Genomic DNA, 15,374 nt, shown 5'->3' on the forward strand with positions numbered 1-15,374 from the left:
ACGCATTCTCTCTATTCATCACCCAGTGAAGCACCTACCAAATTGATTACACTAACCTACAAAAAATAACAAAAGTGACAGCGCCGGCTCAACTCGAGGGGAAGCATAAAGTTTGGGGTCCCCAGAATCACGAGCATTTTGATTTTTTTTAAATAGTTTGTCAGTGCCGAATTGGTTTTCTCCAAAGTTTGTATGGAGAATTAGCGCTTTTATTTAATTAAAAAGGCACGTGATTCTGGGGACCCCAAAGTTCATGCTTTCTTGGAATTGAGTCTGCGCAGGAATTTTGTTGGTCGGTGTTACACAAAAAAACTGTGTAAAAGTATCCACCGTGATCTACCGCGATCAATGTTTGACAGTTCGACGCCGATTTCAAAGAAAATCCACCGCGGTTAACCAAAATCAAATTAACAAACAAATCTTATTTTTGAATTTTGTTGGATTGCCTCGTTTCATGTGGCTTTGCTAATGTTAAAAAAACAGTTATTGGCTCATTTTGGCCAACAGTGCAATAGCCAGTGCCTTCAAATCTTCAACCTTATGGTTTTCAGTATTGATTATGTAAATTGACTCTTGGACAAAGTTGGCCACAATTCGGATGTTTTATTTGAATGAACTTATTGCGCGTATTGAGAAATAATCAGTTTTTGTGATTATCTTAAAGGGGTCTCAAATATAGGAGCGCAAGGAATTTTTCGAATTATCGCAGCAACCGTTTTGATTTCTACTTTACATTGCTGTCAGTTCAGCTCAATTGTTTATACTTATTTTTTTCGTTTTGAAAGTCTTTTTTGGAGGCGAGCGTTTTAAATGGAAATGATATTTAATATTTAAAATTTATCTTCTTCCTTCTATTGCAGGGGTCATGTTTAATTTAAATTTGTATATCCATCCTGAGGCTTCCTTTGCAACATAATTAATTTATTAATTATTTTATTATGTAACGCAGTTAGAGGGGTGTGATAAAGACTTTTTTACGCTTTATACTTTTCTGTTTGCCAAAAACGGATTCCGGATGTGACCACCGGGGAAAATGGGAACCGGCCCATGAGACGAATTTATACACTAAAGAGACTCTCCATTCGAAATCATCAGGTTTTATACGTAGCGACGCGTCGCATGACCAGTTTACGCTTTTTTCTTAAATATGGTTCTGGATGGTGCCACCGAAGATGGTGGAACCGGTTCCGATGTTCCAGTCTAATGGATTTTTGTTTTGTTTTTGTATACTTGAGAGTTCATGATCAAATAAATAGAATCAAAATGGAAACTAAATTCTTCACAAAACTGGATATTTCGGTGGCCAGTTTCCCGGCTATTGGTCTGTGCAGAGATTTTTCGTGAGATTCTTTTGATAGTTTGCGTAGAACCAGAGAGAAGTACTCAAGTACTCTTTTTCTTTAGTCTTTGGTGGAACCGTGTTTCGGTAAATTGCTGGTCATTTTCCCATTTTTACTCGTCACGAGACGTGCCGTTTAGCGTCATCAAAATCAAGGAAGCAGCCCTCAGGTCGTTGACCTTAACCATCAGGAAGTGTCCATTCTGGGCATGCCCGGATTAGCCTATGCATGGACACAAAGATCTCCAAAGTTGGGGAATCCGACGGAGCCAACGCTGTGTGGCCATCTTACCCGGTACCCGGTACCATCAAGCCGGCCGCAAAAGTCTCAGAACCATAGATTCCACCACTGGAAACCAACAAGCAATCGTCAGCCAGCAGACAAAGTTCCTTCAAAAATCTAAGATTGACAGTCAACAAATATTTGAAAAAAACGTTACTTAATCCACCCTTATGTGGTTGGCGCCTTCCTCACATTTAAAGGGTGCTATCCAAAATGCAAAAAGTGCGTAAATAATACTTAAGTGCTTGTAACTTTTGATAGGATTGTCAGATCTTCAATGTTTTGGACGCGTTGAAAGCTCTTTTGAATACCTATCCAACGATAGGTCGCATGAGAGATCCGGACAGCTTTTTATCAACATATCTGAGATCCGGCCTCCAAAAGCGTATAAATAACACTTAAGCGCTTATAACTTTTGATAGATTTGTCAGATCTTCAATGTCTTGGACGCGTTGGAAAGGCCTTTTAAATACCTTTCTGAAAATGTATAGCATGACGGGTTTTCTTACAAAACCCACCCTTTTTACAATCTTCCGGACTTTTGTTAAAATCGTTTTTTTAGCATAACTTTTGAAGTACTTTACTAAACTGCATAATTTTTAATAGCAACTTATGGGACCCCAAAACAGACCGAATGACGCCAAAACGGACAAAATCGGTTCAGCCAATGTCAAGATAATCGAGTGACAATTTTTTGATCAACATCCCACCACACACACAGACATTTGCTAAGAATTTGATTCTGAGTCGATAGGTATACATGAAGGTGGGTCTAGGACGTCAAATTAAGAAGTTTAATTTCCGAGTGATTTTATAGCCTTTCCTCAGTGAGGTGAGGAAGGCAAAAATGTCTAAGCCTACTCTCCGACCTTTCTAGGTCTCCCAGGGTTTTCCCATTGCGACGATATCTTTCTGCGGCGATTAATTGGAGCGCAGGATTCTAATTTTTCTCGAAATTATTAATATCTTGAAATATTTTAAAAAGTACTTTTCTGTACAGAGATATTATTGCAGCGATGCTTTTTTTTCTAAAATCATTGAATCCACAAGCTCGATTTCTGCAAGATAACTTCAGTAACATTTTTTTTATTCTTTTTACAAAAACAGCATATCATTTGTATTCAGAAATTTAACTTACAAAAACTTATCTTAGGTTATCTTCCAGAAATCGAGCTGAAGTTATCTTGAAGTAAGTAATAAGAACTCTCCTATCTTGTAGACTCGACGATTTTAGGAAAAAAAAAACATTGCTGCAAGATTACATCTGTACAAAAAAGGTATCTTGCAAAAAATCGAACTGAAGTGATCCTGCAGAAATCGAGCTGAAGTTATCTTGTTGAAAGTTGTCTTACAAAAACTGATCTAACGTAGGGAAGTAATTTAACAAAATTCGATCTGAAGTTATTTTACAGGAATAATCTTACAAAATATTGAGTAAAAGCAACAGATGTACATCTTATTTGTATTGTTAATTTGATTGCGGTTAACCGCGGTGGATTTTCTTGAAGTAATTGGAACATTCATTAAAACAATATTTTTTAAGCGACAGCGTTATCTAGCAGATTCGATGATAATAAACAAAAAGCTACACGTTTACTTCTGTATTAAGGGTCCACTACACGCGAACATTTTTTGCTCAGACTTTTTGCCTTTCTTACAAAAGAAAGGTTTAAGGTTTGCTTTCGGAAAAACGCTTTTCTCAGAAATCTTAAAAAAATCATGCTCGGCGGGGAATCGTCCCAGGAAAAAATCCTATTTCTTATTTGAAGGTTTTGATGCGCTCTTTCGATTGAATTTTGGCCCAAAAACCAGAACTCAAAGCCTGAGTTTTGAGAGGTCTTTTTCTGAAATTCTTGTACGATGTCTGTATCCGCTCTTAAAAAATTGTGTCTTCCATCATTGGAAAACCGCTCGTAAAACCCACAATTTTTATATTTCAGATTTGTAGCCGTGGGGTGGGAGACGAACATTTTATTTTTCGATTCACAATTTTCGAGCAGTAAATGTGGTCAAAGCCATTTTTAGAGGTATTTTTTAGACAATTTTACAGATAAAACTATCAAATTAAAAGAATTCAGTTTGAAATAAAACCCGGGCAGACGGTAATAACAAAATTAATAATATTTTAATAACAAATCCTGTTAAAATAACAAAGAGTGTTATTATTTTATCCTGAAGTTCAACTTCAAGAAGAAAAAATAATAACAGTTTCTGAAAAAATAACAAAATTTGGTATTGAAGTGATATTATATTGAAAATGTTTAAAAACACGCTAATAAGAGGAAATGTTATACATTTCAAAAACTCTTCTAATAACAAAATTTGTTATTCGTTCGGTATACTGACTTAGAAAAAAAAATGCCATAAATCGCACAAATGGAAAAGTTTCTAAGTGTCCATAACACAATCTGTTATTATTTTTTCTTTTGTTAAATATGTTTTGATCTTTGGGATAATTTTGTCTAATTTCGTTTCGTTTTTGCCATGAAATGGGGTCCTTAAGCTTAAATTATTCTAAAAAGTTGAAATTTTGGAAGTTGATTTTTTAAATTATTTGATATACCCCCTAAGGGACTTTGCTAAAATTGGCTAGAACTATGGGATAATTTTGACCAATTTCGTCGGGGTCATTATTTTGGCTATGAAATGGGGTCCTTAAGCTAAAATTATTCTGAAAAGTTGAAATTATGAAAGTTGATATTTTTAATTATTTGATATACCTCCTAAAGGACTTTGTTTACAATGGTTAGAACTATGGGATAATTTTGACCAATTTCGTCAGGGTCATTATTTTGGTCATGAAATGGGGTCCTTAAGCTAAAATTATTCTAAAAAGTTGAAATTTTGAAAGTTGATTTTTTTAGTTATTTGATATACCCCCTAAAGGACTTTGTTTAAAATGGTTAGAACTATGGGATAATTTTGACCAATTTCGTCAGGGTCATTATTTTGGCCATGAAATGGGGTCCTTAAGCTTAAACTATTCTAAAAAGTTGAAATTTCGAAAGTTGTTTTTTTTATTATTTGACATACCTCCTAAGGGATTTTATTAAAATTGGCTAGAACTATGAAATAATTTTGACCAATTTTATCGGGGTCATTTATTTCACCATGAAATGGGGTTTCAAGCTAAAATTAATCCGATAAAATTAACTTTTGAGAGTTCATTTTTTTTTTAAATTTTGTTATATTCCCTAACGGAATTGATTTATTTATTGAGAATTTTTATAGTGCGGGTCTGTTATTATTTTCACAGAGCCAGGAAGTCGGAGCTGACGTTGAAGTTCGAGCTGGAGTGAGACCTTGCAGACTTCATCAGATTCAGAAAATTTTCAGCAACTTTTACTTGGAGTCGGAATCTGTGAAGTCGGGTATTTTTAGAGAGTTGAAGTCGTCGTTGACGTCATATCCTGCATCCAGAGTCGGAGTTGTCTTCAAGTATGGATTCAAAGTCGCTTGGAGGTACCCGACTCTGCAGCCCTGACTAGTACAGAGGAGTTATGGCAACTGCAGGTTTATTTGCAAATTACAAATAAACCAAAACAATAACTTTTTTGTTATGGAGACATACCAGTTCAATAACATTTTTGTTATTATGCTGCTCCACCTCTCCGCACAAAATAACAAATCTTGTTATTCCTTCATGATTCCTTCTGTGTTATTGGTTTGTTATTGCAATAACAACATAATAACAGTTTAAGTTATTCTTCGAACAAATCTTTGTTATTGATTTTTGTTATTTTAACAACTAATCCGATCATCCCAATAACATATTTCGATCTTCTCACAGTATCAAAAACTGACCTTCCCAAGTTATTTCCGTCTGCTCGGGTAAAGCCATTCGAAAACATGCGCCATAAACTGCTTGGGCCCAAAATTTTAAGCTTTTCAAAAAAAAATATTTCCAGAGATAGAGCCATATTAGTGTTATACGTCTTATTTTTACCCTATTTTTTCCTATTAAATTTTTGGTTGTATACAGAATCATATACTGAACATCAAATTCGAAGTCCCGGCTCGTTCGCGCTCGAAAGATCGACAAGTCGTCAAGTCGAAGCTTCAACGCCAGCACATTTGCGCTGCGCGTGAAAGTGTTCTTTCTGGCTTCTCATAATAGATCGACAAGGTGCAATATCGATACATATTTTTTAGGTTAATCATAGACTAGCATTAAAGACTGTGTACCCTTTATTTTTTTTTTTCCAAAAGTGTAAATCCAATGTGTTTTACTTAATCATAGGCAATTATCTTGCGACCTATTATGTACCTCTGAAATAAAAAAATGGCATTCGAGGTTAAGCCTAAAAAGATTCGAAGCTTTAGGTCAAATTGTCACTGGGTGGTATCCTTATGTTTTTGAAAAAATAATTGCACCCATTTGTCGGAGTTTCATCATTTTGTAAGAAAGGCTCTATTTCATCTCTGGTGATATTAAATCGGGTTTTACGGAAATTGTCATAACTCTGGATCTTTAAAGAGTTATCTTGCGGCGCTGTTTTTTTTTCAGTGCATACAAGTTAATTTTTTAGAAAATCTTTTATTCTTTTTTATGTTATTACATTGAATCCCCGATGGTTTGACACCAATTGTTGGCAAAGGAACGGGGTTACTTTTTAGTTTTTCACCATCTTTAAACAGACGTTTGATAGTGAAAAAACTATTTTAATGTGAGGAAGGCACCAACCATCTTAAGTTGGATTAAGTATAGTTTTTACCAATGATTTGGAAAATTCTGGAACAAAAACCAGGTTTATTGCTGCTTGAAAATGTATGACGTTGTTCCCATTGTTTTCAAATATATTTTCAAACCCATCTCACAGTTCAATCAAACCCACCGTGCCCTCCACGCTCCTGATCCGTGACGAAGTAACTCATAAGTCATAACGGCTAGCTGAACCTTCCGGAACAGAGCGCCCACGCTCTCATCCCGAAACCGGCTGTCCATCCCGCGCCGTCGACCGCCTGTCGGGCAAACATTCCGGCGACGACCGTGCAGATTCCGGAGGTGGCCAAAGAGCCCAAACACTCACACTCACACACACAAGAGTAGGTTGATTGATTTCTAACCTTTCCCTCAGTGTCCGATGCCATCGCCAGGACTCAACCGGCTGCTGCCGTTGCGGTTCGCAATCTGCCACAGATCTCCGGTCGAATGATAAATCGTCGTGATCGAAAAATTGATAAAACATGTCCAAATAGAGGTTCTTTTTTTTCTTCAAGCAATTGTTCCTAACATTCCCACCGTCCTATGTTAGGGCACGTGAAGCGACGAAAGGCTGCGCTAACATGAAATCCAGTATGAGAATAGAAGGATATGAGAGCAAATTCTATTCCAAATAGATTTTGATACAGATTGTGTTTACCCGAGGATAATTGGTATTGCCCTGCAGGGAATAACGAAACGAAGCATTTCGCGTTTGATGACGACGACGACGATGACATGTGTCGTTCGCGATTTGACTTCATAAAATGGGATCCAAATTGATCCGTTTATGGTGTAGTTGGCTCGATGGACTTGGAATGATTGATGGTTTGGTAATGCCATCGTGGACAAAAGTCTAACTGAAAAAGAACAAGCTAATGGTCTAAACAATTCCTTAGGACAAAGATTAATTAACATACAAGAGAATTCTAAGCAACAGCTGTGCGAGTAAGTGTTGAAAGTCCAGTTATTAAAATGATTTTGCATGTTTTCTTTTGAAAGTTTTAAATTACTAAACATTTTTTTTAATTTTCAATTGTAAAAAATTCACAACAGAGTTGTTCTCAGTAAAATCTAGATTTTCGCAAATTATTTCGTGATTTTTATATTTATATATTTTTTTATTTGGATCACTGGTGGTATCAGGGGGAGGGGGGCCCTGCCCCAACTTTGACTGAAATTTGTTCTAGATTTGTCCGAGGGGTCATTCACAAACACTGTAATCAAAAATATTCCCATGCGTGTCCCCCCACCCTCCCCTCTTCTGTCAGAGCCTGGTCACGCTATTGATTTTAATAGGTTTTTGCCTCAGATACAATAATTTCATACTACGAAAAAATCCTAAAAATCGTTTAGAACTCACATTGCAGCCATACAAGTATCCATACAGTTTTGGCAGATGTTTATAACTTTTGTAGGAATTATCTAAACGATTTGGGGTCCTCGGCAATGAGGACTATCGGGGAAACGATAAGTACACAGATATTTTTTTTGCGGATTTGATTTGATTTTTTGTTTACGAAAAATAAGTTCCCAAAATCCGTAATTTTAAGTTATTGATATTTTTTATATATGTTTTATCCTTTAAAAAAAACAACTTTTGAACCATACAGAAGTTCGAACCATTGGGAAAGTTGCCGCCAGGCTATGATTATTTTTAAATTTTTGTGTTATTTAGAAATAAATAAATTTTAATCAAACAAATTTCTGGCTTCAGTTTTTTCAAATGTAAAATCAAATTTGAAATCGAACTTCGAACTTTAAAGATTTTTTTTATAAAGTGTGAAAACGGTGCACTTAAAGTTCAATTTTAACTGAAAAATTCCCGTAATTAGATTTTTGAAAAATGTCCATTATTGTCCAATGCTGAAATTATTTTTGCACTTTTTTAATGCAACATCTCTGCAACTAATTGTCCAATTTTCAATGTTAAAAAAATGAACAGTTGTAAAATTTTACGATGCTTTCGAAAAAAAATAATATGAAAATTTTGGAATCAGGACTATTATTTCCAATGGGCGTAATACTGAATGTTTGACCCTTTTGAAGTATAGGTCTTATCTTTAATGTCTTTTAGGCTATTTTATTGCAAATTTTCTGCGCTTTTCGAAAAAAAAAATATTTTCAGAATGGAAACTATTAAAAATAAAAATAAAAACGGGATTCAGTAAACCATCCACCACTGCCTCTAGGCAGACTTCGATCTAAAACATTACTAAAAATTTATGTTCAGCCAATTTTTGATCTTTGAAATGCATTGGAAAGAAAAAAAAAAAAAAAAATTAAAATTAAAAACATTTTAAGGTTGTGAAGTGTGACTTAATGTGACTTTGCCGAATTTGTTTAAAAATGTGTTTTTTTTTCTTGGGTTAACTTAGGCTGGATTTTCAACTAACATTTTCTATTTTTTATGTAAAAATAAGTATGTAGAATTTGTTGTAGGTTTCCCAGGCTATGCATTTAAGCATTTTTCTAAAATTTAAATGATAGTGGTATTATTTTATCGTAGAAAAAGTGAAAAACAAGCGATTTTTTTCAAAAAGGTATTGATAAGAGTTGATAGAATAATACCGATAGAGATGAACATACACTAAACAAGACAAATGCAATGCCTACTCGAAACTCCGAAGGCTTGATTGTTGAGGTAATTGCAAACCTCTTTTTACACCTTAGCTTCCATCCACCCCGGGATTCGAACTGACGACCCTGACAAGCTGGACTGAGCTAAAGACCTAACCTGTAAGTTAGACTAGGGCCAACATTTACTTCCCCGCCCGAGAGGGGTGAGAGGCAATCACGCTTACCCCTAAACCACGGTCCCGGTTTGTGAATAAAGTTGATTTAAAATTGGCATTTTTTCCTTGTACCTACTTTGTCTGAATAGTACTCATAAACTTTGTCAAAAACACTAAGTCGATCAGAAATTTCCTTCAAAAGTTACAGTTTTTCGAATTTTACGTACCATTTTTGTATGAACAGCTGCCAAAAATGTATGGAGTTTTATATGGGTGAACTAATGACACTAAATGGCTTCTTTGGTCATAGGCTAGGTCATAGGTCAATGGCCAAATCAAAAAATATTATTGAAATCCATTTCCTGGTTTTGAAGAGGTTACTGTGCTCAATGTTAATTTTCAAAATTGCATATGAAAACTCAATTTTGTGCTTTTTACAAAAATATTAACATGAACATTTAAGTTAATAATATATTTCATAAAATAATTTTTTTCACCAGTCTTTAAATGTCCACCCCACTTACTTGATGTAGGGCTGGTGCAGCGCCACCAGGCTGGCATGGATTCCGACGCTGACCGCCGCCAGATGGAAGTAGTCGAACAGCACCGGCAGATGGTAGTGCAGGCCCCGGCCCGGGTGAAAGTTGAGCTGCAGTGTCCGGGTCGAGGCCAGGCTCAGCACGTTGCCCGTTGTCTGCTCGCCGAACCAGAGCTCCAGATTCAACGAGAATTCCGCCCGTTCGATAGATTCCTTCAGATGTCGGCTGTCGACTGTGGGGCAGGAAAGAAGAAGAAAAAGAAGAAGGGAAAAATACGATGGAATCGGGTTAAAAATGTAGACTATCTGGGACAACTTCATTCATTTATTCCGACGACGACGACGATGACAGATGAGAAGGACGGGAATTTTCACTCTTTCTCTCTTTCTCGAGCGAACGCACACACACAATTCAAATGGAAAAGAGATGGCAAATTGAAAAATGGATAAGGCGCTTTAAAATTTGTATTCAAATGAATTCATCGTTCTGGAAAGACGAAGGGAGGGAAAACTGCACAGGGATCAACTTTTGATGTGGAAGCTGCTAGTACACACTCACACTTACAGCACCAGAAAGTGTGGGAAATACAACCGCAAACACGCTGTAGCGACGCAAATCGAACGGAAAGGGCAAAGGTTAATTCCTTTTCCCGTTGTCCCGTTGTTGTGGGCACGGTTTCGGGGAGTAACTTTATCGAATACGAATCGAAAGCTGAGTTTTGTCAAAAAGCTACTTTCAGTACATTGTTGTTGTTGTTGTTGTTCATTCATTTATTTCTGACAGCTTTAAACTTATTGGTACATTAACTGAAAATAAAGCACCATGCGTCTCCAGCAAATTGTATTGTGAGCTCATTTCAATGGAGAGGCATGGCACTTTAAATGCGATCCATACACCGAAATCCGTATGAAATCATGTGACACTCAAAACTTCCTGAAAGGTCATAGAAACATATAGACCAATTCCAGCTCAAAACAGGATTTTTTCTGGTACTTTTGACATGTTATCCTAGGGATATATAAGCCATTTTTGAGTACATGGAGCCAATTGCACTCGAAAATGACATTTGAGAATGACGAAATTTATTTAAATATTTTTGTGTTTCGTAATTTAAAAATTACTGTATCTCAAAGCTTGCCTGAAGGACAATGCCACCCCATCGCTCGGTAATTCCAGAGTGCTGCAGGAATCTTCTCCAGAGCTGCATGAAAGTTTTACACATAACATGAAGTAATTGGTGTTGTGGTTAAGGGTTCAGCTCAAACCCCCGTTTTGCACAACCTGTCCCCGTCCTCCTGTGTTCTCAACACATGTTGTGCAATATAAAAGGAATTTGTACCCCCAGAGTTGTCTAACCGAATTGCGTAGGAGTGGTACTGAGTGAGATGCTTTAGAGAGCGGGCGTAGGAGAAAATCGATGCTCGAGAGATCGGTAACCACCTCCACACACCATCAGTAGTGCGGTGTGACTATTTAAATAACTGATGAGTTTCGTAATTAAAAGTGTCGTGTACAACTGTAACCGTACCGTTTTGGCTTTGCTTGTTGAAGATTTGGGCCAATCCATTTCCCTTTAAAATTGATTGCACGACATTTTTAACCCAAGACATATCTTGTTTGGCAGTGCCAAAACAAGAGTGTAGATTCCAATTTGCCTTGATGGATTGTACTACCAGATTCAAATCTTGGGGTATCATTTTGTATTTGTAGGAATCAAACAAGGCGAATAAGTTCGAAATTTATGGCCACATAAACATCACCCAAAAATACGAAGCAGGAAAATGGTGTGAATTCAAATCTTCAACCCGAAGTTCGTTATCGCATCCTTCTTTCGCATTACTGCCTGTTTTGGTTTGACACATTGTGGTGCGTCTAGGCCCGGTGGGGAAATGTAGGCTCCACCACCCACGGGGTCCATAACTTACCGGGTTTCGGTTCAGATTTTGAATTTTGTTTTTTTTTTTTGCTGAGCTTTTTATCCTCGTTAGGATTGTTGCTGTAAATTGCTGTACCTACTGTTTTTTTTTTTATTATTTCAACCCTCGTTTTGATGGGGAGAAATAGCTCTCGAAAAGCGATAAATTTTCCCACGTTCTCTGATTTATAATGTTTGCATTGTTGTGGTGAATTCAACCGTAACCAAATTAAATTGGCACGGGATCTATGGCTGGTTTAAAACGTGTTAATTTTGTGGCGTGCCTGATTAATAGGGGGAATGATTACACAGCTTGACATTTTTGAAGTCATAGCCAATAACTGTGAATTTTCAGTTATGGTCTGTTAGAATTGGTTAAAATTAGAACTTAAATCTTGGAAATAAAGCTGAAGTAACATTTGAAAAGGGCACATAAGTATTTAACTAATTGGACTATTTTGCACTTCCCAGACAATAGTTACATTTGAATCGCAGCGTTAAAAGCTAGAAAGTATAGTTTTTAAATGTTCCTGAAACCGGGGAATCGACAGAATAGTTTCAGCAGTCTTAATGCCTTTTTCGAATTGGTCAAGAAATGCTATGGAATCGTTCTAAGAAACCAAGCGCCTCCATGGATTAAATGTAACAATCTAATATTCGATGCAAGCTCATGCTTTCTTTGAAGTTTTTTTTTGTGAAGCTTTCCATCATTTTGAAAAATAATTGATCTTCATTTTTAAATGCTCTTTATTTAATTCAAATTAAAGAATATCAGCATCAAAATTCATCAACATGGCCTGGTTGTACTCTCCCCCAAAGTGAAAGAATTTTAGATCGAAAGCAAATGTGTAACACAATTTATATTATTTTGTGATATATTTATTGAAGTCCTGGTTGACAATCATATATTGATAACGATGTCCTTGTAACTTTACAAGGAATAAGAAAATAATCATCAATAAGTATCACATTTCTCAACAACATTAAGAAGGAATTTTGTAAAACCAAATTACAGCAAGAATAAAATTTATATCTTTGAAAGAAATTCATGCTACGTTAAGGTGAAACGGGACGCCGGTTCTTGGACAACTTCTGTTCAACTTAAATCAGTTTTTGAATTCGACAGGTTGCTTGCTATCGACCTATCTAGCATATGCAAAAAAAAAACAGAACTTCATAAATTACGACATTTTCCTTAAAGGTGCATCTCGAGCCGTGGTTTGTTTGTTTTGGGGACGGCATTTTTTACAAAACTCCTGTTCAACTGAAATCAATTTCTGAACTTGATACATTGCTTGCTATCGTTTTATTTATCGTCTTCAAAAGACAGAACTTTAACGGTATTTTCCTTACAGGAGTTTCCAAAAACTCGAGTCGTGGTTTCAATTTGGCGCTGCCTTTCCGTTTCACCTTAAGCTGTGTTATTTAAAAACGCTACAGTTCAGACTCGATTTTCCGAAGTCCTCGGAAAAATTCACTTCAAACAATCGAAAAAAAAAAAAAAAACAAATGTCTCGTTGTCTTGTTTTCTGTCGTTCAGCTCAGAGCCATATTTCCTCCACAAATACTCTGAAGTGATTTGTAAATCTTTTAATCTAAGATGGCCAGCATGGCGGCCATAGGAAAATGCATTCGGTTATTTAACAGGCAATCCTGTTCTTTGGCCAAATTTATTAGACCTGTATTTTTTTGTTTGACGATTACAGTGATTCTACCAAAAATAGGGTGGTCATAAACACCCATTAAATCATTCTTTGAAAAAAAAAATATATATATATTTCGGTCTACAGCAAATCCCTACGAAAATCGCACTTTAAAAAAAAAGTTGACCGAATTGGACCCGTTAGTTTTTTTTTGCCATTAGGGTGACCTTCGGTCTTGTAAAGGAGGTTCAATAATGGTAATTTTCGTAGATTTTGCAGATAAACACAATTTTCAATCTCAAAGTCCTGTTAATTAAACTTTGCCAGTTGTAGATATGTTTTGTAAATTGTTCGAGTAATCCGATAACCCCAAAACCGCATTTTAAGTTTTCATATGACCTTCTTAAATATCATGCTAGATTTTAGAAACTCAAATCATTTTTCTCTAAAAGCCCAATCACATATTAATTTATTTACTTATTTGCGTCAAGGAAATCGGTTGAAATCGCGCGGATTTTGAAAATATGTGGTTTTTGCGAAATTCCACCATTTTTGGATCGTCCAATGTATGAAATATAGCTAATACTCTTCTGTGGGCTGTTTTAAAATGTTTTTGAACAAAAGCTTAATACATCTCGAAAATAGATTCCTGAGTGTAAGCAACCACGCGCACCCTTATTTATCTGTAGAGGTAGTAAACAATATGGGATTGACTATGGTTGCTTTAGCTGATGCTATAGCTTTTATACCCGAAACTTTGAATTTTATTTATTGGCAGGGAAATCACTGAAATTTTATTCTGTCGATTGGAGCGTGTTCAGGGAGCATCAATCTATCATACATTGACGATTCTGAAGCGTTTACTGACACCAGCTGCAAAAATGTTGAGTTGTGATACAATATACTTTCGTTTTATTTTTCCAAAGTTTCAAAAGTGATTTTGATTGCAAAATAAAAAAAAAATCAAACCATCCACATTAACGACCCCCGGGTCTTTTGTGGTCTCTATTGCAAGTTTCTGCTCGAACCTAGGAGTCCGAAGGCTTGAATGGGGAGAGCACCCAAACCTCTTTTTACTCCAAGGAACCTTCCACCCCAGTGTTTGAACTGACGACCTTTGGATTGCGAGTCCAACCGCCGCCAGCGATTCCACCGGAGTAGGCTTGGTTTGGTGTGTTGTTTGTACTTTTGGCATGGAGACAACTCCTACACCTGGAATGACTTGACGGCCTAACAACCAAGGCCGGGACCGACATTTTACTTCCTCATCCGATGGAAGGTTGCAGCAGATGGGAATCGAACCCAGAATCATCCGCTTACAAAGCGGACAGCGTAACCATTCGGCCACGCACTGATTGCAAAATCAATTTCACTTAAAAAAATTAAATAAGATTTTCAAACCAACAGATGTCTCAAAAAACTGCTCAAAACTCAAATTTTCAACCTGAAGTGCAGTAAAGTATGCCGTTTATCAGGCTCAAGCAGTTCAGCAAACACTCAGCAATGTCTGGGTTCTCTGCAACGACCTGAATCCACCGTATTTCCCGTGGATTGTCCCGACAACTTGAAACATTTATCTTAGTTCGATCACAAACAACTCACTAGAGAAAAAATGCACGTTCTATCCTTCTACCATTCTGTGCACGAAGAAGGTCGGGATGTTTTTCATCGCTCGTTTTTGCGAATCTTTTTTGTAAGGTTAGGTATTTGAGGTTGGTCAGCCTCAGCATGAAAAAAAAAAAATGAAATTTTCTGGAATTTCGATTGTCGGGTGATAATAAAATGAATAGGATTGTTTTTTTCTTCTCTTCTCTTGTTTGTGGAGTTTGGCTGTGATTGATCAATCGATCGAAAGTGTTCTGATGAATTTCTGTATTTAGGAATTTCTAAGGTTTTTCTAAGTTTCGTTGAAAAATGTTATTTTTTGGAATTTCCATTGCAAGTTAAATTTACGGAACCTTAATTTCAAAGATAAAACAAACCTAGCCATTTATGGACAGCCCCCATGCGTTGTACCTGGACCATTCAATGCTTCTTTCCCCTCGATATTGTGGTAGGACGGTTGGCCAAGTGCTATTAAAAAGCACTCGCTGCAATTGGCGTCTAATGGCACTCTAAAAAGCGCCACTTTTCCTCGTAGCTCCGTGGCTGTGCCGCCGCTAAGGAACGACGACGATATCTGATGGACGACAAAAGGATGGTAAGGAAAGCAACAAGA

At 36.6% G+C, this 15,374-nt stretch overlaps 1 protein-coding gene across 15 annotated transcripts in view; it reads right to left on the minus strand.

The window, feature by feature from the left end:
- LOC6040986 overlaps nucleotides 1-15,374 on the minus strand; it is a 106,007-nt gene that overhangs the window by 24,662 nt on the left and 65,971 nt on the right. For all 15 annotated transcript variants that reach the window (XM_038262495.1, XM_038262492.1, XM_038262491.1 and 12 more), the window contains one exon: nucleotides 9,584-9,830. In XM_038262495.1, coding sequence (XP_038118423.1) covers nucleotides 9,584-9,830 — 247 coding nt within the window. The remainder of the gene's footprint in view (nucleotides 1-9,583; nucleotides 9,831-15,374) is intronic.

This window comes from Culex quinquefasciatus, chromosome 3 (genome assembly GCF_015732765.1).
Source record: "Culex quinquefasciatus strain JHB chromosome 3, VPISU_Cqui_1.0_pri_paternal, whole genome shotgun sequence".
In the NCBI taxonomy this organism is placed as follows: Eukaryota; Metazoa; Arthropoda; class Insecta; order Diptera; family Culicidae; genus Culex; species Culex quinquefasciatus.